Source organism: Mustela nigripes, chromosome 5, assembly GCF_022355385.1.
Source record: "Mustela nigripes isolate SB6536 chromosome 5, MUSNIG.SB6536, whole genome shotgun sequence".
NCBI lineage: Eukaryota > Metazoa > Chordata > Mammalia > Carnivora > Mustelidae > Mustela > Mustela nigripes.
In genome coordinates this window covers 29183088-29206981 of record NC_081561.1, presented here as the reverse complement: position 1 = coordinate 29206981, position 23894 = coordinate 29183088, and the positions used below count along the sequence as shown (strand labels likewise).

The window sequence follows — 23894 nt, the reverse complement described above, 5'->3', positions numbered from 1 at the left end:
GAATGATGGTTTTAACCATTCTTTCTGGAATTACATGGGCAGCTGGTCCACTAGTTTCAAAAGATTCCTCTTTTTTGTGTGGATAATTCGTATCACATCCATACCTTTGTTTCCTCTCCATTTCAAAGGAAACATACCCATAGCCCATCTAAAAGGAATCCAGTGTCATAAAGCCACAAGGTAGACTGTAAGAGGAGATGAACATGTCAGATAATATATTAACACATAGAGTATTTTTAAAAATATACAAAGATACCAAAGAGTATATTTATAACTTTATTGTTGGGATAAATATTTTGATAAATTTGAAAATTCCTCTACTACCCTTTCCCATGTCCTGTGAGCAGTGCAATGCCCTCCCCCAACATACAATTCAGTTTAGATGTTTGTATCACTCAGTGTACAGTCAGGAGGCAGAAACCACATCACTCTTGTTAACAGGGAAAATTGGATATAAAGAATTAAGAAATATGTATTTAATTATGAAAGAGATAAAAGAAGCTCTAAGGAAACCAGAAGGAGAAGATATAGGAAGCAGACTTTACGTCTAGGGCTGAGGTAGAGCATCCAAAAGATGGAACACATTTGAAAGAATAAGACTGACATTCTGTTTATTGGACAAGGTGGGACCAGAGTCCCCAGGGAGGAAAGAAATCCACCAACATGCTGCAGACCAAGCCTGCTGGGTAGGAAAACTCTCACTAGAGAACTGACAAGATTCCCTGGGAGGCAGCGCTCTGGTACACAACCTGCTACAATGCCATACTCATTCACCCAAAGGCAAGGGAAACTAAGTCTTCTCCGGCCACTCTCAGTAGCATCATAAGGTCAAGGGGGAAACAACACCAAAAGTGGGACACCTAGGTGGCTCACTCAGTTAAATGTCTTCCTTCAGCTCAGGACATGATCCCAGAATCTGGGGATGGAGTCCTGCTTTGGGTTCTCTGCTCAGCAGGGAGTCTGCTTCTCTCTCTGCCTGCCAATCTCCCTGCTTGTGCTTATTCAATCTCTCTCTGACAAATAAATAAATAAATATTTTTTTTTAAAACACGAAAAGAGGGATTCCTGGGTGGCTCAGTCTGTTAAGCCACTGCCTTCGGCTCAGGCCATGATCCCAGCATCCTGGGATAGAGTCCTGCATCAGGCTCCTTGCTCCACAGGGAGCCTGCTTCTCTCTCAGCCTCTGCCTGCCACTGTGCCTGCTTGTGTATTCTCTTGCTCACTATCTCTCTCTCTCTCTCTAACAAATAAATAAAATCTTTAAAAAATTAAATTAAGTTAAAAACACGAAAAGAAAAAAGGTTTTTCTCCTGCTATGTCTTGCTGTGTTCCCTCTGTTGCTATGTAGAAATTCAGTGCCTGCATAAACAAAATCTGACTTGCATATGCCTCCCTGGATGAAACTAATTGAAAAACAAAGGAGGAATGCCCAGAAATTTATGCCTCCATTGAAATTTCTTGACTGAAAGTGGCCACATTCTTACTGTGGCTCAAGGCTCTCATCTAGAAAGTAAATGTTTAATTTTCAAGAAAAAACAGACACATGTGGTGCTCATGTACTTCATGAACTCCTAGCCTCTTTGCTCTTACCACACGCTGTCCCATATATTACTGTCCTGACCATTAAGGCTACACATTCCTCCTTGCTTTGTGCTTGCACGTTCTGTATTGATATGACCCCAATGAAACTGGAGAAAAAGCTTGCCTGGAGGCCTTTTGCCTCTAGAGTGTCTGGTCCCCAGGCCTCTCCTTTCTCCTATGAAGGTGTCTGGAGGAGTCTTTTAATTCACCATCTCAGGGTTTGATGGCCAAACCCAACAGTGCACTAATTGACAAAGGCGGTGCCAAATGTGCCACATGGCAAAAATGAAACATTTATGACATCCAGTATCAACAAGTAGGGCACATACAAGGTAGATTTGAATCAAAAGACAATGAATTGAAAAGGAGCAGATTTCACACTTTCAGTTCCTCAACTTCCACATAAACCATTTACTCACATTGGAACTTCTATATAACAACACAACAACTCCACATTTTCACCCATCTACAGGGCTATACTTAAAAGTTTAAAAGTTCTCAGTCTTTCCCCAAAGTGGAATAAACAGGCAGTCTCAGGCATTGAATCAATTATATTGATTCCTTAAGTCCAGCTACACTCATTTAACTCCTCTGTTACCTAGAGACTACTTTTGAAATATTACCAGGGACAACTGGCATAAAATCACACTGGTAAGAAGGGAGAAAGAAAATAGATAATTAATACAAATGACACATCTACATGACAAAGAAAAATATGCAAAGGGACTCCAGTCCTTTTCCTATTTTTGGTCACAGGCAGGAACTGAGATCTGTGACCTCCTTCTTCCACTTCCAATTCCGTGTCTTCTCATCTCTCCCAGAACCACAACAAGTCAGCATTCTCTACTTCAGGAGCCAACAAACCTTTATTCATCAAGGTCTGAGTCCTCAAGAGTCTGGCTTCCTTCTGTTTCCTGTGGGTTCCATCCACCTTTACAATTGGACTGTGAAGCCGTACATAGATCCTGGAACTGTGCTCATGGTCAAAGCTTTCTGCAATTCACCCAGGATCTGAAAACATTCATCTTCATTTAACTCTTTATTCTGGTAGCAGTTCTGTTCTTTCCAACTGCTATTGACTCACAAGGAAAAGCAAACTCTCATTTTTTTATTCCCTGAATTAATGTAGCATCAGTATTTCAGAAAGAAACAAATATTTACTAAATTTCATTAAGATAAGTATGTCTCATCCATTCCAGAATAGGAAGCCTGTAAAATAGAATATTACACTCCACTCTTCTTCAAGTCCATACATTTCTTCAGAAATGTTCAGATGGACAATGTTTTTTAGTCAGAGTGCACATTTCCTAAATAGAGCAGGTAACCCACCTGTAGCCTCTGGTTTCATCTGCACAACTCAAACTATATAAAATAAACACCATTTAATTATTCAGAATAATTAAGACCTCATTTCATTTCATATCAAAACAATATAAAGATTCCATAAAGTAATGTTCATGATCAAAAGAAACATGACTTCCAATAACAAAATTAAGCCAACCCCATTACAGCTGAAAAAGTCAACATTTATCTTCTAATACCTGAGCATAAGGCATGAACCAACTATTCTCATAACCTCACCCCAGCAGTCTATACCCAGAAAAGAAGGGCAAGAGACCCAGTCATTCAGGACTAGCTTCAGAGGCTATTACCCCTGGGGCTCTGCAGCTCCAGGAGGAGCCACCATGAGGAATCTGGTGTTAGAGCATTAAGGGGACATAGCTTCAGGACCACAGGGGAGTAATGGAGATTCAGCCCCTGGGAAATCACCATCAACACCACAGCCTGAACTGAACCCCTGCCCTGGGAGGCTCCCAGGTTCCTCTGAAGAACAAGGAAGGTTGTTAAAGGGTAAAGGGGTCTGCACAGGCCCACCCACCCCAGAGCAGATGGTCAGGGATACATTTCCTGACCTCAACCTGAAGTATGGAAGCAGAGTCCCAGAGGCGGAAGCAAGAGGGAAGGAGAAAATGTGGGAACCATCAGTCATGTTGTAGAATGAGACATCCCCTTCCTTCAGGTCCAGGAAAACACCTACCCTCTGGGGAATTGGCACAATGTGTTCTCCATTAGCAGGGAGGGAACCGAATATATTATCATACATCGCCACAACCCAGAACCCCTTTTCTGGGGATTCCTGGTACCAGCCTTTCCTCTCCACATCTCTCCTACAGACCCCCAGGGCCCACTCACTTCTTTCTGCATTCTTGATCTCCACCTCCCAGTAACAGCACCCTGATGTGATTCCTTCATGACCCAAGACACTATAGACTCCATCTTCTGAGCCCTTGCATGAGTGTTTAAAGGTCACACTAGTCTTGTCATCAGAAAGAGCAAGGATGGAATGGGCAGACTCTGGATCCAGACTGACAGTCACTGCAGAGACAGTTACCAATTATTCAAGGACTTGTCCTACCACATAATAAGGCACACAACCACCACCCCACCCCCAGACACCTAGCTGCATGCAGGGAGGGCTAAACCTCATGAGATGAGAGCCTTTTGGCTCAAGCACACAGCCTCTAACTGGAAGAAATAAGCATAAGACTGATCTGGGGGTTAGACATGTCACAGGGCACTTGAGGGCCAGACAGGACTCCAGCACTAAAGAATACTCATTTATATCCAGTATCAGTCACACCAAGTAATCTCAGCTACATGACTTTCACCGCCTCATCCCACCCCACCACCATTGATGATGCCAGCATCTGTATCACCACAGCAAGCTGAAGGAGATGTCAGAAGCCATGGGATAACAGTAGGAGCACCCAAACGACAGAAGTAACTCACAGGTCTGGAACTTCTCCTTCCGCCAATCTACAAGAAAACCACATTGCACAAATGTGAACAACAAATCAGAGACTTGAGGAGACTGTACAGACCAGAGTTGATACCTATCTCTGAAATACACTAAACCAAGGGTTATAAGGGGAAATGTTTTGGAAGCATGCATCTGCTGAATTTATTTTTCATTCACATTAGTTCTCTCTCACACACACTCTATCTGTCTCTCTCTGTCCTCTCTGACACACACAAACATGCACACATTCTCTCTTATACACCCACAGCCATCGTGCTACACTGTTCCCATGAAACCCAAGCCATAAAGCTTAACACCACTGAGGGACTGGGAACTTACCTAAAAAGAAGGCTTTTTGCACAGATTTCATTATCAAAGTAAGCTTTCTCAATCCCTAGTCACACATCCGTCCTGAAAACTAGATTTTCTTTTGAGAAAGAACTGAGGAGATCAAAATTTCTGAGGTCTCCATTTACTTATAAAGAACAGGCTAAACTGAACTTGCCAGTTGACTCAAAACCATGGTAGGGGCAATACAACTGCACCCAGTTGTATACAAGCTGCACTTGGAGGATAACTCTCAGCCATAGGTGAGGAGAACGCAGGACATGGCACAAGAGAAATCTTGCCCCATCAAGAGGTAATAGAGAGGGCGCCTGGGTGGCTCAGTGGGTTAAGCCGCTGCCTTCAGCTCAGGTCATGATCTCAGGGTCCTGGAATGGAGTCCCGCATCGGGCTCTCTGCTCAGCAGGGAGCTTGCTTCCTCCTCTCTCTCTCTCTCTGCCTGCCTCTCTGCCTACTTGTGATCTCTCTCTGTCAAATAAATAAATAAAATCGTTAAAAAAAAAAAGAGGTAATAGGGAAGATTCAAGGAAGGAGAGAGAGAAGTTCAAAGCAAGAAAGTGATGTCTTTGCTTCCCTTTATCATGGAGTATTGCAAGGAAAAACATCCCTGTGTGTAAGGGGAAACCCAAAAACACTGGGTCTAGTCATCTCCTTCTCCTTATAATCACCTAGAGAGATCAAAAGCAAGGATACACCACACACGATCAGCCCCCAAATATGTGTCCTAGACCCCAGAAACTGTGAATATGTTTTGGCAGAGAGGACTTTACAGATGTAAGATTAGGAACTGGAGATATGAATGGGGCAGGGGTAGAATAACAATTTCTCCATAAACCTAGATGGAACCTCAAACCCAATTATCCTAAGGACCATATCAATCTACCCTCTATAAAGTGAGGTCCTGAAATGAGCAAGAGAAGAATACAGGGACCCTGTCCCTCAGTGATGTGAAGTACAAACTCCTCCAACCTTCATACTCCCCTTTGGGAAGAAGAAAGGAAACTAACTAATCACAGCAAATGTATATCTGTCATAAGACCCTGAAAAGTCTGCATGGTAAAGCTGTTACCTCCAATAGGAAAGAGACTCCAGAACAAAATTAGAAGATTAGAATGTAAGAACAGGACACGTTCTTGAATATTTGCCAACAACATGGGACCCCTATTCTCCCACAGGTTTATTCAGATAAAGTAGTATGTCCAGCTCTGTTGATTTGCTTATACCAACAGATCACATGAAGTGAGTGGACATGTCACATTTTGAGAAAAGAGAACTTTACTTATTCTTCACTAAGACACTAGCTGACAGCAAACTCTACATTTCTATATGACAACTGACAAAGATTAGCAAAGAAAAGAAATCAAGCAGAGGAGAAGGAAGAGGAGAAAGGGAGTTAGTGTTTCATTCTGAGTCTCTACAGTGCACCCAGAGCTATGTTGTGCACTTCTGTGGACCAAGCGCATACTTCACCTCATTTCCACAGCAAGCTGTTCATTAGAAATTATTCCTCCAATTTCATGAATAAGATCAGATCAGACATTTGTTCACATCACATTATGAGCCCACCAATGTGAAAGTGTTGATTCTACTGTAAGGGTGTCTGTCCTTAACAAAATAAAGAGAACATATATAAGGTATACTTTAAAACACAGGCATTTCAATCCAGCAGAGAATGGGGTGATGCTAAAAGAAGACTATTTAATTCACATTTTTAACTGATAAGTCTCAAGATTCATTGAGGCTCTCTAAAGAGTTTTCCTCACACATCTGGTCCCCATAGACTCTTACATCCCTGGCTCCCCCTTCTCCGTTCTCACAGGCTTTATCCCTCATCATAAGTAGAAACAGCCAGGACAGAAAAGGCACATATTATGGACTCAAATCAAAGGATTATTGGCCTAGATTCATAACCCACCCCAGTGCTAGAGGGTGCTCTGGATAGCCTTTCATTGCATTAGCAACCCTAGGATCATACTCCTCCCGCCGGCTACTATGGGAAGGGTGAGATGGCCTCATTATCTGAAGCAAACCCAGTTAGAAAATTACTTCCCAACACCTTAAAATAAATATGTCTTTTCAGAAATCTCTCAAACATGTATCAAGGAGTTTATTACTTTTTGTGTACCCAATAACTTTCATGTCCTTTGTGTACTTCCCACTCTAACCACCATGGCTGTCATTTGTGGTCTCTCTCCTACCCAAAGCCACCCAAAGGGTCTCTTCTACTCTCAGCCACCCAAAGTGTCTCTGAGAGGAATCACAGGCTCTCTACTTTCCTTCTCATCTCCTCCTCTCTTCTCCAACCAGCTTTTCTTTCCCTGATTTACTCCCAAATTTTCTCTGGTAAACAATTTTCACTGCTCTGAGCCTCTCCTATTGCAATCCTCACACATTGCCCCTAATAAATCTAACCAGTACTGAGCCCATCAGGTAAACCCAGAATTCTCCTAAAAGGAGAGATAATGGTTTGAACACCTATAAGTTACTGTCCTTTAAAAAATTAATTTCTTAATGCTGTAAGACAAACATGTACATAAGATTTTGTATATAATGGCCAGTATCTCACAAACCCACTACCAGGACTCCCTAAGCATCCTGGAGACTCTGGATCTGAGAATCAGAACAGCTGACATAAAGATAACTACTTCCAAAACAACCATGGCTTGGACAAGGAGTCAGAGCATGCAGAAGCAAAATGAAGACAATCATTCCAGAGAAACAGAAAAAACAAAAACAAAAACAAAACAAAACAAAACAAACAAACAAACAGGAAAACCAAAGCAAGATCCAAAAAGAGATTGGAATTTCAGGGTAAAATGGATTCAAAAAAAGGATCCTTTATGGAAGACCTGAGTCCTAAGCAGGCAAGCTTGATTTCTGAAATCTTCCAGAGACAGCAAATTCTGAAGTACACCGTCAATGCCATGGTCCAACTGCCCTTACAAATGACCACTCTGTTCTCACTGTACCAACAAACTAGCAGTTGAACAAGGTGTGTTCAGAGGGTGTTGCTAATTCTCACAGCAACCTACAGTAGAGGATGGGTCAGAATAGAGGCAGATCTGTGTTCCCAAGGACAGTCCTTGCAGTCTTCAGAACACAACAAACATAACAAGGAGATCAGAGACACCAACCCCATCCTGATGTGAGGTCCAATGACAGAGAAGGTGTCACAGTGGAGGCTGGGAAGGTAAAGCCACGGGAAACTGAGTCACTTACCTGCATACAGTTTTGCCTTCTTCAGGGCTGAAAGGGAAGACACCGTGGTGAGACATGGGCCAGAACAAGTCTGCATATTATTGATCTACTGGCACTTGACTCCTTTCTGTGCTACAGGTAACACTATAACAAAGTAAGGAAAGATGCTAGAGAGGAGATACCCTCCTGACATGGGCAGACAATAGGATGTTCAGGGAAATTCCCTGGACCACAGGTCAGAGAGCCAGCATTGCAGGCTGAGTTCCATGCCTGCCAGTTATAGCTGTGTGACCTTTGCCAAGTTAGCGTCCTGAGTGTTAAAAACCACAACATTAAAATACAAACTCTGAGAAACAAACTGAGGGTTTTGGAGGGGAGAGGAGTGGGAGGTTGTGTGAGCCTGGTAGTGGGTACTAAGGAAGGAACATATTACATGGAGCACTGGGCATTCTGCATAAACAATGAATTTTGGAACACTGAAAATAAATTAAAAAAAATAAAAGATACATGTAGTTGAAGAGTAAAAACATCAAAATAAGAGGTAAATTAAAAATCAAAATCACTTTTAACTATTAAACTTCTATTCTCCTACAGACAAGTAGTCTTAAGAGTCAACCAAGAAAAACAATTTTAACCAGAAGAGACAAAATTTTAAAAAATAAACAAATAAATTCAATAGAGTCCAAAGAGACAAATGAAAATAACATAGAACTGAATGGTTGATTATAACATTAAGAATCTCTAAGGTGGAAAAACTCTTAAGTTATTCGTTCAATTTTATGCACACAAGAACTGCAAGGTCAGTTATCTATATGCATTTGATTTTATGAACAATAGAAGAGACACAACTTCTGTGGAAACACTGAACCCATCAGAGTCAGGTAAATCTCCTAGGGTCAGTGGAGAAGAATTTTAATCTCTAAAGAAATTTCATGTTTATAAAAAATTGGTAGCAGTGTGGGAGGGACTTAGCATAAATACAATCAACATCTAAATCTGTTTCTTCTCTTTTTTATGGGGTGCAGTAGGATTCAACAGTAAGTCAAAACATGCATTTCAAATACATTTTGATAAAAAAAATAGTATTCCTTAAAAGAACAATACACCATGTCCAACCATTCTTTATTACCAAAAGAAAATACATAATACTAACTAATTTCATCCACAGAATTTTTCTGAAATGAATCCCAAATCAATTGCATCCCAAAATAAAGAAAGTTTCACATGGAAAGAAAAACAAGCAAAATTATTATTCCATCTGCTTTCAATTTGGTTTAAAGGTCAAAAATTATACAATGTATGAAAATATTTTAGGGAATAAAGTATACATTATTCCATGAATGTAAGAAATCATTATTACATCCAATGATTTCCAGGAAAGAGAGATATGGGAAATAACAGAAAGGGGAGATGAAATAAGGACCAGGATGTTAGGTGAGCTCTAGGGTAAAAGTGGCCAGACGTTCTCAGAAAACACATCACTGGACCAGTAACAACTTATCCCATGACATGCCCAGCCAAGCTCTTCCCAGTCCTCTACCCAACACTTTGTGATCAGTACCTCCAGGAACTGGAGAGAAAAGACTCTCCCACGATGGTGTTATGTGGAGGGATCACAATCCTGAATTTAACGACCCCCATTTCTTTATATAGTTTCTCTAAAATATTCCAGAGTATTCAGGTTGACTGAGAACCAGTTGCATTGAAAACTAAAAGCTGCAAAGGTGGTGAGTAGATCAACCCAAGATGCACGACAGACTCCAGTGCCACCATCATTCCAGGTTTCAAAACACCATGTGCGAAACAATAGCCCAGATGGGGAAAGCCCATGAAGCAAGCTCTGCCTCCCACCAGTTTCCACTTCTGCACCAAGGACAGGTCCTCATGTCTCTGCATGAAACAGAGAGGGGACACTATGGCTTAGGGGGCAAGAGACCCAAGGATATCCGGGTAGTCACTCACAGGCCAGGTAAACAGATTTCCTCCAGTCTGAAAGGCAACACAGGAAACAGGTGAGCTAAGATCAAGAATGTGTCCTACAAACATAACACAGAAACTTCTGGGAAAAAGACACAACATACCAAGATCTGCTTGGAGTTCATCTAAAAAAAAAAAAAGTGAAAAATACACATAAACTCCCATCACTAACAGCAGCAAAAACTGCACCTGGAAAACCCACAAGAGCATCTATATGTCTCCATGAAGATCTAACACCAGACCCCTCGTGCCTCCACAGCCGCACCTGTCCTCTCTGGTCCTCCTCAGCCCCCCTGCTCCTGGCCAAGGGCCTACTGTCCACTTTTCCTCTACACCAGCTTCCACACTTGTCTGCCATGGCCCTGTCCTGCCTTACCTCTGGCCTTCAGTGCCTCTTCCTTTATCTGCTGGTCCTCCTCCTTGTCTCTGTGCAGTTTCTCCCATTCCTGCATCTCCTGGAGCTTTGCAGTATGTTCTCTCATGATGTAGAAGACAGCCCCAAGGAGTAGGAGCATCAGCACAGTCAGGATCACCATGAAAGCTAGCTTCCAGGGAGAACTCCGAGGGAAGAAGGGTTCTGTGCCCAGCCAGACACCCCATCAGGGCACTGCTCAGGACGGCCCAGCCCAGCACACACAGGGACCCCCAACCAGATCATCCCACCCTCTAGGAGTGGGAAGTAGTACTGACCTGGGATGAAAATGGCCATTGCCTTCTCCTGGCCCAAGATGGGGTTGAGGACTGAGCAGGTCACATTCCCTGAAGAGGGGTCCCTCACCACAAGAGTTGCATTTATGGTGAACAACCCTTCAGCATCTTGGGCTTGGGTCTCAGAGAACGTCAGGAACTTCTCTCCACTTAGAGCTCTCCATTGCACTTGGGGTTTTGGGAACCACCCTAAGGCCATGCACACAACTCGGACCCCATCCTCCTCTGGCCCTGTGATGTGCACTTGAGGAGCAGAGCCCACACCTAAAGAGAGAAGCTGGAGAGCACAGGGAGGCCACCCAGAGTCCAGGGATTCCAGCATAACCTTCCTGTACAGCATTGCATTTTAGGGGCTCCTTGGGGGGAGTGGTCCCTACAAGGATTAATGTAAGGGGTCCTGCCATGGAGAACAGAAGGAAGGATCATGGAGACCTGTGGCAGACCCAGAGAGCAGGCTCTTCTCCCCAGCCATGAGGGTGGGAATTCCATCACCCAGAGGAACAGAAGGAGGAATCTGGTTCCAGGATCCATCCTTCTCTGCTCTTCTCAACTCACACACTCTCCAGAGCATTTGCGGGCACACCCACTGCCACTCGGTCATCACTTCCACCAACCTACATGCCTCCTGAGCTCGCTCCCTAATGTCCACATCTCTGGTTTAGCTGTGCCAGGATTCCTCACAGATGCTTCAGACTCAAATCCTGAACTAATTCATGTTTGGCCCCATCTCTGAGGATAATGATGAAAATACACCCAATCTTTCCTTCTTCTTTACATCCAACCAGCCCTCTGCCACCTACTGTTAATGCCTTCACACTCTGCTTCTGGGCTCCATCCTGTGACTTGACTGAGCCACTGAGAGTTCAGGGAATGTGACTCTAGCAGAGGTTGGAAACAGCTTCCACCATTGCCTTGTCCTCTGCCACAGGACATACATCTTTAGGCTAGTGCAGCATTTCCAGCTGAAGCTGTCCTAGATCAACAAATAGCCACCTGGACAACACCAGCTGAGCAAACCCAGCCAAGGTCCACTGTCAGGACAAAATATATTAAAAGTAAGATTTTATTATCCCTGCTGAAAATAGGGAAAGAGAGCCCCTTCCCATCCTTTTCTTATAGCATTTACTTGAGGAAATTTTTGTTTCTGGGTGTCTTCTCTCCTCTTTGAAATGTATATAAATACTTTAAAAAGAAAAAAATAGGCCTTTGCCAGCTCCATAACCTAAGAATGTGTTTCTAAAGGACCTGGGAACCCTCTCTTTGAACTTCTCAGGAAGACAGAAGCCCTCTCTCACCCTTCTCTGCCAGGGTAGGAGCCTAACCTCAGTGGGCACCATGATACACGTGTGAAATCACAGCTTGTCATCTTGATCGGAGAATTGGTTAAAAAAAAAAAAACACTACTTTAACTTTTATTTGTCTGGGAAACTCTACATCTCTCCTTATATTCTGAATGATCCCCTTTCTGGTTTCATGGGTGCATATTTTTTTTTTCTGTTGAAAATTCACTGACTATATGTAAAAGTGTAGATTCACTATATTGCACACCTGAAATGAATATAACACTCTTTGTTAACTACACTGGAATTATTTTTTTTTTATTTTTACAGTAGGAGAATTTGGTTTTCCTGGGAATAAAGCCAATTAGCTAACTTACTTGCTCACCCAATTTCCAGCAAATATAAGGTGCACCATCTAAGACAAATGGTGCTGACAAGCCCACCTACTTGAGGGATCATAATTGTTGATCCTGAGAACATGTATGGAATGAGTTCTGTCTGCATTTGGAAAAGATGATATTTCTTCTGTCTTTGCATATCTTGATAGAATCTCTGTGATGCACAGTGCATTGTAGTTAATGCTAATTTAATAATAAAAAGGATCTTTCTTCCTACTATCTTAGAGACAAGATTCTGGGTTGGAAGATTATGCTTTTAATTATATTTCCCCTACATAACTGAAGATTTATGAGTAAAACTTGTTAAGATAGGTTTGGCTAAACACAGCCCAGCTGAGCTGAACTCCCTGAATGCCAGATTAAATACGTTTGGTGTTATAGACCACTGAGATTTCTATGTCTGTGTTACACAGCATTATGGCAGCAACCTGCAGCTTACACATAAAATCAATATTTCTACCACTAAACAACCAATTTAAAAAAAAAAAAAAAAACCTGTGAGTACCTGAAGTCCCTTGTCCCCAAATCTCCTCACTCAACTGGGTCTACTTTCCAAACCTCTCTGATGCTTGAGTGCTCCTTTCCCTCCACACTGTCTCTAATTGAATGCAGGGGGCCATCCTCTTCACCCCATAACTACATCCAGGCCTCCAATCTTGCTCACCTTCCATACACCTTCCATTACAGCTGCCAAAGCAAACCTGCCCTCACACACCTCGCTCCACTGCTTTGTTGAAAATTCCCTCAGCCCTGCATCTAAATGGCATAAGAGCACACAAAGCCTTTGATGGTCTGGTATTACCACCCCCACACTACCCCACAAACAAAACTCCTATCCACCTCCTCCCCAATCCCACCATCTGCACCCATCAGGGTGCAACAATTCGGTTGACTGCTAGAACCACAATCACTATGCTGTGTATGCCTCACACAGATCCATCAACCAAAAGGCCATTTCAGAACACTGCCTGCTTCACTCAAATATCTGCTCAAGTATGCGTTACTCATGGGCTTCTCCTGATAATTCCCATCTCTGTGCATCCGGACCTGGAACACCTCCATATTCCAGATAGTCACTTCGCACCACCCTCCCATTCACCTCCACACCAATCATGTGGCCTCTCTCTCCACCCAGACTCACCAGCCATACTCCTCCCTCAGGTGTCTCACATGGGGGTTCTTCTGCTTGGAACTCTCACCCCTAAAATATTTATTTGGCTAAATCTCTACTCACCATCATCTAACATTGTCTATATCCTATCTATTTGGTTATTTAGTGTCTGTATAATATAAACTCTACAGGGCAGGGACCTTTATTTGTTACACCAAGATACCCAGGTGCAGAGAACATAGCTATCACGTACCAGGAGTTCTATATATTTAAACTGAATAAATGAAGAGTGAAAGACCCACTTTCCCTCTTATATAAATTGAGGGCTATTAACTTAGACCCTGAGGTGGCTCCGAATTCCAGTACTACAGGTCTCTAAATATAGATCAGCAACCCACCTGCCACCTTCAGTTCCAAACCAGCCTCTTCATAGAATATTCCCATTCTGAAGAAGCAGGTATACAGCCCGTTGTCGAAAGCCTGGACATTGTGGATGCGCACAGCAGCCTCCCCCTGGGTGAGGAAATCCTTCACCAGTGAGGTTCGCCCTCTGTACTGAGCCAACTGCTCTTCTCTCTGCTCCCGCTGGTTTTGATAGATGAGCACTGCTTCTGAGAACTTGGAGCGGAACCACCGCAGCTCCATATTCTGCACATCCATGGCTGGGGACACACGACATGGCAGCATGATGTCCCCACCCAGCACTGCCACAATGGGTTCGGAGGGGCCAATCACCATAAACTCCTCTGTGGACACAGACATAGGAGTGAGAAAGCTGGAGAGATGCAGGTCAGGGAAGGAAACTTGCTGTCAGGAAAGAGGCCCTAACTAAGGGTCTCAGCTGTGACATCTCCTGATGGAACAATTTTATCCTACAACTTTAAAACACACAAATGGTGTCAAAGAGTCTCTCAACAGCCTGTGCTCCTGACTCCAGGCCCTTCCATGAAGGACTCTCTAACTTAGTAGGTCCAACCTTCCACAGGCATCACAATCACCAGGAAGGCCTGTGAAACACAGACTGGTGGGCTCTACCCCCAGGCCTCCTGGTTCAGTAGGTCTGGAGTGGGTCCAAGAATGTGCATTTTAAGGAGATGGTGAGAAACAGATACTGATGTCCCAGGGATGGCATTCTTGAAAACCACAACTCTAACATGTCTCCTCTTAGGACAGGTCTGAAAACTCACCAAAAAGCACTACTATGGCCTAGTGGTAACATCCTACTCATTGCAGCACACCTGAAACCTTCCTACACCTGCTCCTAAATTTATTATTTCTGCCTATGTCTTTGTTCTCTGCTGAATTCTATGTGTGCTAGAAACTAGAGCTCACAGCTACTTCCAGTAAAACCTGCCTTCACTCCACTGCTCACAGGACCCAAATCACTACCTGTTCCCAGAGAGGGTTCATCCCACTGCCCCCAGCCTCTTGTAGGCCTTGGTGTTCTGAGACCTGGTACATATGTCACAGCAGGACACTTCTGCAGGACAAACCCCACCTGACAACCAAACACTGACTTCTCAGCTCCTGTGCTACTTAAATTTGGCTGAGTCACCATCTGTCTCACCTGGGGGATGACAATTACTAGTCTCCCTGTGACATCCTCTCTCTAGGCAATGTCTGTAAACCTTTAAATCTGGAACCAAAATCATGTCCCTCCTCTACCAAAGCCCTTCAATGATTTTGCAGTTGCCCAAGTGATTCCAAGCCCATTAAGGAAGACCCTCCCTGCTCTCTGATCCCCAACTCCTGCTACTCTCCCCCTCATTCACTTTGCTCTGGCCAACACTCACCTCTTCTGCTCCTTGAACACTTAGGAACACCTCGAGATTTGTCTGGCTGCTCCTCACTGTGGAGAACCCCTACCCATGGGATCCAGATAGGCTCCTCCCACCTCCTCCATGTATTTGTTCTCATCTCACTGTATACAGTGACCACCTTATGGAGCACCGCTGCCTGCCCACATGCCATCCTGCAGCCCTGACTGCCCCAACTGGCTACGTCCTTGTCCTATGCTCTTCACTCCTCTAACAAACATAGACTGTACAGGGTTGTGGTATTTAGTACTCGCTGTCCCTGCCAGAATTTAAGCTCTGTAAAGATAGAGACTGGCTGCTTTGTACACAGAGAAGCACCTAACATGTACTCAGTACCCTATAAATATTTGTGAAATAGAAGTACCAGTAAAGCTAGGAAACAAAAAGCCAATAAAGCCAGGAAACAAAAAAATAAAGAGACAATTATTTTCATACTTTTCATAGTGAAATCCACATTTTTTACTTTAGAGACATAAACTCGTTAGAAAACTGTTATGCCTCCCCTGCCCTTATTTTTCAGTTCTGGGATTCCTCTTATGTGTTTAATTTCAAATAGCAGTTGGGGCATCTCCAGAATCTGTGCAGAGCCAGGGCCTCCACCAACAGCCATCTGTCCTGATGGAGACCCCAGCAGAACTCCGGGGGCTCTCACCAACCCCAGGGAGACACGGGGCAGGGGAGGGGACACACTCACCTGCAGAGCCCCCAGCAGGCAGCTGGAAGAGGAGAAGCAGGGAGGAGAGTTGGGACAGCAAAGAGCCCCTGCAGCAATTCTCCATTTCCTCAGACCTGGGGAGACACAGGGCAGGGGGCAGGTGACACATCCAGAAAGGAAGCAGGGCCAGGCCAGAGCTCTGAGCCTCAGAGCAGACAGAAGGGCTCAGGGCTTGCAACAGTCCCCAGCAAGAGCACAGCCTTTCCTGCTGCTCAGTAGGCTGATGGGTGGGGGCCCCACAATCCTCATGCCAAGATAGCCCGCCTAGCCCTTTGGAAACTTTCCCAGCCTGCTCTGCCCACAGGACCACACCCTTCCCACCTCAGCACAGAGGCCTCTTCCATGTCTGCGTAAGTCACAGGCCACCACAGAGGTCCAGGGACACAAGGTGTAGACTCAGGGCCCTCCCCATGAAGGACACACCAGCTCCTGTGTGCTGTTCTTCTGCTGCCCCCTAATTATGACCAGGGAATGACTGAGAAGCCTGACAGTCAGACTGCGTCCTCCTGAAGGACACTATGGCTCCTACCACAGGCATGTTGTTCTGGGGTCCTTTGATAGGTGAGTTCATCCTGATTTTAGCTCCTGCCTCCTGCAGCCCTTTTCTGCTGAGGACCAAGGACGTGGACTTGCTCATAGCTGAGGCCAGACAATTCCCCATGAACCTTTAATCCTCATCTTCTCTATATTTGAGGAATTTCGGCCTCAGGATAAAGGATCCCAGCAGAGCAGTGGGAAGCACAGGATAAAATGAGACCTGGTCAAAAAGAAGGGCTTCAGGGGTGTCTGGGTGGCTCAGTGGGTTAAGCCTCTGCCTTCGGCTCAGGTCATGATCCCAGGGTCCTGGGATGGAGCCCCGCATCGGACTCTCTGCTCAGCAGGGAGCCTGCTTCCTCCTCTCTCTCTGCCTGCCTCTCTGCCTTCTTGTGATCTCTCTCTCTGTCAAATAAATAAATAAAATCTTAAAAAAAAAAAAAAAAAGAAGGGCTTCAAACCACTGACCCTGAGGGGGGAGAGGGGAAGCCAGTGGTCCAGCCAGTGGACCTTAGCAGTCTCCTTCATACTAAGCCACCTGCTGCGGGAGTCACCTGAGGCAAGTTTCTTGACCTGCTCTGCCCCAGGTCCTATCTGCCATATGGAGAGAGTAATAAGATCTCATCCCACTGTATAAGAAGTATCCTATAAATGTATGCTTGGAGAGTCAGTGCACATTAGAACAGTGCCTGTTCCTAGTAAAGCTACAGAAATGTCATTAAGTAAATGAGTAAAGTGGAGTCCCCACTGTAGTTGTCCTGGGTCATCTCAGAACCTCATTATTACTCGCCCCAGTCTCTCAGCACCCCCAGTATCTCAGCGACCTCCTCCCAAGCATCTGCTCCCCACTTTCCTCTTCTTGTCCAGCAAGTGTCTTCAGAACCCACTCACCTGCTTGAAAACCTGGGACTTCTGGAGCGTCTCTAACTCAGTACTGTGAGACCTCAGCCAGCCCCAAATCTGTTCTCAGAGATTGCACACGCGGTTCACTGCTCAAGCCCCAAACCCTGCTCCAGATCTAACATTGGTACCACACGATCCTCTTGTCTGAGAGGCAACTGGTTCCAGGAGAGTGGAGAAGCACAGCCTGGCACAGGTTGCAGAGGCCTCAGCTGAAACAGGGACCTGGGGCACTCAGCACTCTCAGACAGAAGAATCCTGTGCTGACTCCTTCCACCATTTGAAAGTGAAAGCTTACAAAGTGCAGCCCTAACAGACTCTGCCCTGCCCTCTGGACGGTGCACCCTAGTTATCAGGAAGGAAACAGCATGATCAGAGCCACAGAAACAGGGCAGGTACAGATACACAGACCCACTCTGCAGTGGGAGACTCCATAATCCTTTGCTGAACAACTGCTACTCTCCATGTTGGCTAACTTCTAGACCAGAAGCAAGGAGTGTGTGTGGCACAGCCAAGATTAAAAAAGCCCTATGCTTGGGGCTACTTGTACTTTCTGTTCACTACCAAAACTATTCTGTTGGTTGGTGAATCTTGTCAGCTGGTGAATGCTATGTGGCAGAAGACTTTGAATAGCCCCCAGTGCAGCTGCTTTGCTTTTTATCACCAGGAGATAACCCAGGTGCTCCACACAGTGTGGCAACAGAGGGGTTAAGCCTGCGCATCACAGAATCTTCCAGGACCAGCTCCAGGACATTGGCCCTGCCCCAGCTGAATGGAGAGCACCCTGTGGTTTCTTAATACTATACTATCACACAAGGCCTGGGTAGACTCCCCACAGGCCACAGTGTGTACCAGGAAAGGTGGATTCTGTGGTCTCTGAAGGAACACTGTGGAGCACAAGGGCTTCCTTTCCAGCCCCTCCCTTCCTGCAGTTCCCCATCTCAGTAAAGGGCACCTAGGGTCACCCAGTTATGCCTGCCAGAAATTGGAGGGTCATTCCACCACACACTCCACTTTCCTAACCAGTCTGCTGCCAGTGCACCAGAAAGTTCCAAGACTTTTCTCTAATCCATATCCATGGCTACCTTCCAGCTCTACACACATCTCACATACCCCCTCACCCAGACACAGTGTCCCTGCTTCCCCATGGGCATCCCCTCTCCACCTCCAGCCTCGCCCTCTCAAGTTTATTTTCTATCCAAGGTTATAACCTCTCAAACCATCATATATCAGCTCTGCTTCATCCCTTCCAGGGATCCCCGTGCTAAACTCAGCCAGCCCCAACTTCCTCTCTGACCTCAGAGTGCTCTCTCCTGGCCTGGCAGTGTTCCTTCAGTTCACGGAGATTTCCCAGCCTCAGGCCTTCTCACAAGGCCCTGGTTGTTCCTGTTCACCATCGTCCTCCAAACTGGTCACCATTCCAGTCTCATCTAAAGTGACCTCCTCAGAGGATCCTTCGACAACATTCTCATCCGCAAATGTGCCCCATACACGTGCTTTTTGGGGTTTAGTGGTGCCCTGTCTTCTCCACAGCCCTGATATGTGACCTCCTGAGGAATGTCCATGGCATCCACAAAGGAAGGCACTGTGTGCCCTGGTCACGTGTCCAGCCTCTCCCAGCCTGTGTTCACTCTCAATTGTTCTGAATGATCCACTCTGTTTTCATGAAGCAAGGACTGATGGACCCATTGGTGCATGGGAGTGATTGGTTTCTACCCAGATGTCTGGTCTGAGATATTAAACTCTGGGCAAACCTGGGGCTTGTTATCATCCCCAAAGGTCTATTCTGCAAATGTCCACTTAGACTCAGGAATATTGGGAAAATCCATCTCAAGTGAAAAAAAAAAAAAAAAAAAAAACAGGGGCCAATATCATCCTCCAAGTCCACCCTCCACTGCCACTGCCAATCTCTGCCCAATGGGGGATTCCTCAAGGCCTGAAAACATAGTGGAATTTTGTGAAAAGTCAGAGGGAAGAAAACCAAATTTTATTGAGTACCTACTAAGTGCCAGGAACTGCAATACACAAGTTGTACTTATGAAACTTCATTCTCAGACATGCAGAGATAAAGGAAGACAAGAGTCCTGCCATCTAGTAACCTTTCATCCAGGAACTTGCTGGAGGAGGGAGGGCAAGAGCTGCAGGGACACTGCTCCCCACACCCTCACACGCCCCATTCCTCAAGCCCAGCCCAGCCCCAGGTCCACACAACTCAGGCTGTAAGAGGAAAAGGAAGGGGACCTTGGACTCAGACATGGCCCAGCATGATTGGGCCAGAAAGCTTATCTCCCCTGAATGCAGCCACTGGATCCCATGATAGGAGGGGAGGGATAGGAATGACAAAGCACAGGGAAGGTTTCCTGAAGGACACTGGAGGGACACCTGAAGATGCTGCAGGAAGAACACAAAACAGCAGGCTTCACTGCCCTCCCCCTGCTCAGCTCACTCAAACTCCAGGTGCTTTATCCACAAACACTGTTCATTGTCCATGAATGATTTTTCTTGCTCATAATAAATTATCCTGATGGAAGTAGGATTATTATACTTTCTACTTTCACAGCCATATAATACATCTTACGTTTAGTTGCTTCAAGGTTTTTTTGAGCAGTTCCAGAAAACATGCCATAAAACATGGGCTACGGTAAAATGAAGTGTGATTTCATAATGTGCCAGTTGGAGGAAAGGATTAAACCCACATATTACAGACATCCAATAAAATAATGTTTAATTATGGTTTGGTGGCGGGAGAACTGTCAGTTTCTTTTAGCAAGATTATGTAACTACATTTTTCATGGTCTTTCATGAGATTTTCCTCTGCCAGATCATTTGAAGTATCCAACACCTTTTTCGTGTAGGTCAAGATTTATTCACTTCAATTCTCACTGTTCCTGTATATGCAGTTACAGACTCTTGTTTAGTATTTCAGCAGGTGGCAGAATAGCACAAGTGTTTGGTTTCTCTTTCCAGAGCAGCCCTGATGGTTCACGCCAGGCTCAATATAAAGAAAAAAAGTAGGGGGCTGGCAACCTACTAGGGGCAGCATGTACAAAACCCCAGGGCTTGGGGCGTGCCCCACACTCCAGGAGGAGGATCCTCAAGTTCAGGAGTCCCAAGGAGCATGGAGTTCTCCTGTTGAACTCTAGGAGCAGACAGTGCATAAAGTATTTCATCTCTACCTCTTTCCCTTGCCTTTTCCTTCCTCCCACTGTCCCTCCTGGTCACAGATGTCCTACCTCAAAGGACCCTGCTCTGTGGATTCACACCTATGGAGTCCTCAAGCCACAGCCCACAGGACCAACTAATATTTCACTCACGCCTTTCCACCCACACCTTTTCGGGCACAGGAGTCACTGGTGAGCATTACCACCACTGTAAAAGCCAGGGTAACAGACCCCACCAAGCTGCCTGGGCTTTGGTCTCCCTGAGAACCAATCCACACCCTCTCAGATGTAAACATGGATGGATCTCTTTGGCGTCTGGTGTGCTGTGCAGAGGGACCTTTGTTGGGTTTTGAAATCTTACTAGTTGTAAACAGAAAGGGAGAGACAAATGGAAGGACTCATTTTGCCATGATGCTGACCTCACTCTTCCCAAGAATGATGGTTTTAACCATTCTTTCTGGAATTACATGGGCAGTTGGTCCACTAGTTTCAAAATATTCCTCTTCTTTTGTGTGTGGATAATTCATATCACATCCATACCTTTCTTTCCCCTCCATTTCAAAGGAAATATACCCGTAGCCCATCTAAAAGTAATCTAGCATCATAAAACCACAAGGTCTACTGAAGGAGGAGATAAACATGTCAGATAGTATATTAACATATAGAGTATTTACCCAAACTACTAGAATTCATACAGCAATTCAGCAACGTGGCAGGATACAAAGTCAATGTGCAGAAATCAGTGGCTTTCTTATACACTAACAATGAAAATACAGAAAGAGAAATTAGAGAATCAATTCCATTTACCATAGCACCAAGAACCATAAGATACCTGGGAATAAACCTAACCAAAGAGGTAAAGGATCTGTACTTGAGGAACTACAGAACACTCATGAAAGAAATTGAAGAAGACACAAAAAGATGGAAGATTATTCCATGCTCTTGGATGGGAAGAATAAACATTGTTAAAATGTCTATACTGCCTAGAGCACTCTATACTTTTAATGCCATTCCGATCAAAATTCCACCAGTATTCTTCAAAGAGCTGGAGAAAATAATCCAAAAATTTGTATGGAACCAGAAGAGACCCAGAATCGCTAAGGAAATGCTGAAGAACTAAAATAAAACTGGAGGCATCATGTTACCTGATTTCAAGCTTTACTACAAAGCTGTGATCACCAAGACAACATGGTACTGGCATAAAAACAGACACATAGACCAGTGGAACAGAGTAGAGAGCCCAGATATGGACCCTCAACTCTGTGGTCAATTAATCTTCGACAAAACAGGAAAAAATATACAGTGGAAAAAAGACAGTCTCTTCAATAAATGGTGCTGGGAAAACTGGACAGCTATATGTAGAAAAATGAAACTCGACCATTCTCTTACACCATACACAAAGATAAACTCAAAATGGATAAAAGACCTCAACGTGAGACAGGAATCCATCAGAATCCTAGAGGAGAACATAGGCAGTAATCTCTTTGATATCAACCATAGCAACTTCTTTCAAGATATGTCTCCAAAGGCAAAGGAAACAAAAGCGAAGATGAACTTTTGGGACTTCATCAACATCAAAAGCTTCTGCACAGTAAAGGAAACAGTCAAGAAAACAAAGAGGCACCCCACGGAATGGGAGAAGATATTTGCAAATGACAGTACAGACAAAAGGTTGATATCCAGGATCTATAATGAACTCCTCAACCTCAACACGCACAAAACAGACAATCATATCAAAATGGGCAGAAGATCTGAACAGACACTTCTCCAATGAAGACATACAAATGGCTATCAGACACATGAAAATATGTTCATCATCACTAGCCATCAGGGAGATTCAAATTAAAGTCACATTGAGATATCACTTTACACCAGTTAGAATGGCCAAAATTAACAGGACAAGAAACAACATGTGTCCCACTGTTGGTGGGAATGCAAGTTGGTGCAGCCTCTTTGGAAAACAGTGTGGAAATTCCTCAAGAAATTAAAAATAGAGCTTCTTTATGACCCTGCCATTGCACTCCTGGGTATTTACCCCAAAGATACAGATGGAGTGAAAGGAAGGGCCATCTGTACCCCAATGTTTATAGCAGCAATGGCCACGGTCGCCAAACTATGGAAAGAACCAAGATGCCCTTCAACAGATGAATGGATAAGGAAAATGTGTTCCATATACACAATGGAGTATAATGCCTCCATCAGAAAGGACGAATACCCAACTTTTGTATCAACATGGACGGGACTGGAAGAGATTATGCTGAGTGAAATAAGTCAAGCAAAGAGAGTCAATTATCATACGGTTTCGCTTATTTGTGGAGCATAACAAATAGCATGGAGGACATCAGGAATTAGAGAGGAGAAGGGAGTTGGGGGAAATTGGAAGGGGAGTTGAACCATGAGAGACTATGGACTCTGTAAAACAATCTGAGGGGTTTGAAGTGGCAGGGGGGTGGGAAGTTGAGGTACCAGGTGGTGGGTATTATGGAGGACACAGATTGCATTGAGCACTGAGTGTTTTGAAATAATAATGAATACTGTTATGCTGAAAATAAATAAATTAATTTTTTAAAAAACCATATAGAGTATTTAAAATATGTACAAAGTTCCCTAAGAGTATATTTATGACTTTATTGTTGGGGAAAAGATTTTGTTAAATTTGAAAATTCCTCCACTACCCTTACCATGTACTGTGAGCAGTGCAGGGCCCTCCTACAAGACAGTTCAATTTAGATGTTTGTATCACTCAGTGTCCAGTCAGGAGGCAGAAACCACATAACTCATTTTAACATGGAAAATGTCATATAAAGAATTATTAAGCGCATATTTTAAATTTGCTTATGAAAGAAGTAAAAGAAAGTCCTAAGGAAACCAGAAGTAGGAGATACAGGAAGCAGATGCTACCTTCAAAAACAGAAGACATTTGAGAGAATAAGCCTGACACTCTGTTTATTGGAGAAGGTGGAACTGGGGACCTCAGGTAGGGAAAGAAGTTCACCAACGTGCCGCAGACCAAGGCTGCTGGGCAGGAAAACTCTCACTAGAGAACTGGCAAGAATCCCTGGGAGCCAGCCTTCTAGAATTGCTGCAATGTACAATTGTAGCCTGCTACAATGCCATACCCATTTACTTAAAGGCGAGAGAAACTAGGTCTTCTCCAGGCCACTGGCAGTAACATTGTAACATCAACGGGTGAAAACACTGAAAGTGGGACGTCTGGGTGGCTCAGTGGGTTAAGCATCTGACTTTGGCTTGGGTCATGATCCCAGAGTCCTGGGAGCAAATCCCGCATGGGACGCCTTGCTCAGTAGGGAGCCTGCTTTTCCTCTGCCTGCCGCTCCCCCTGCTTATGCTTGCTCACTCTTTCTCTCT

At 44.5% G+C, this 23894-nt stretch overlaps 1 protein-coding gene across 4 annotated transcripts; it reads right to left on the bottom strand.

The window, feature by feature from the left end:
* Positions 1-1851: 1851 nt before the first annotated feature.
* On the bottom strand, positions 1852-17630 carry LOC132017845 (butyrophilin-like protein 1). Of its 4 annotated transcripts, XM_059399955.1 has the most exons (10): positions 17356-17630; positions 15910-16004; positions 13797-14144; positions 10592-10873; positions 10278-10478; positions 10006-10026; positions 9887-9913; positions 7946-7972; positions 4372-4398; positions 1852-3957 (listed from the first exon to the last, which is right to left on the bottom strand). In XM_059399955.1, the coding sequence occupies exons 2-10, from the start codon at positions 15992-15994 to the stop codon at positions 3290-3292; spliced, it is 1686 nt and encodes a 561-aa protein (XP_059255938.1). In that variant the 5' UTR covers positions 15995-16004; positions 17356-17630; the 3' UTR covers positions 1852-3289. The 4 variants fall into 4 exon arrangements, with proteins under 4 accessions (XP_059255938.1, XP_059255935.1, XP_059255939.1 ...); XM_059399952.1 differs by lacking the exon at positions 17356-17630 and having other exon boundaries at positions 15910-16135; XM_059399956.1 differs by lacking the exon at positions 17356-17630 and having other exon boundaries at positions 13797-14060; positions 15910-16135.
* Positions 17631-23894: the final 6264 nt, after the last annotated feature.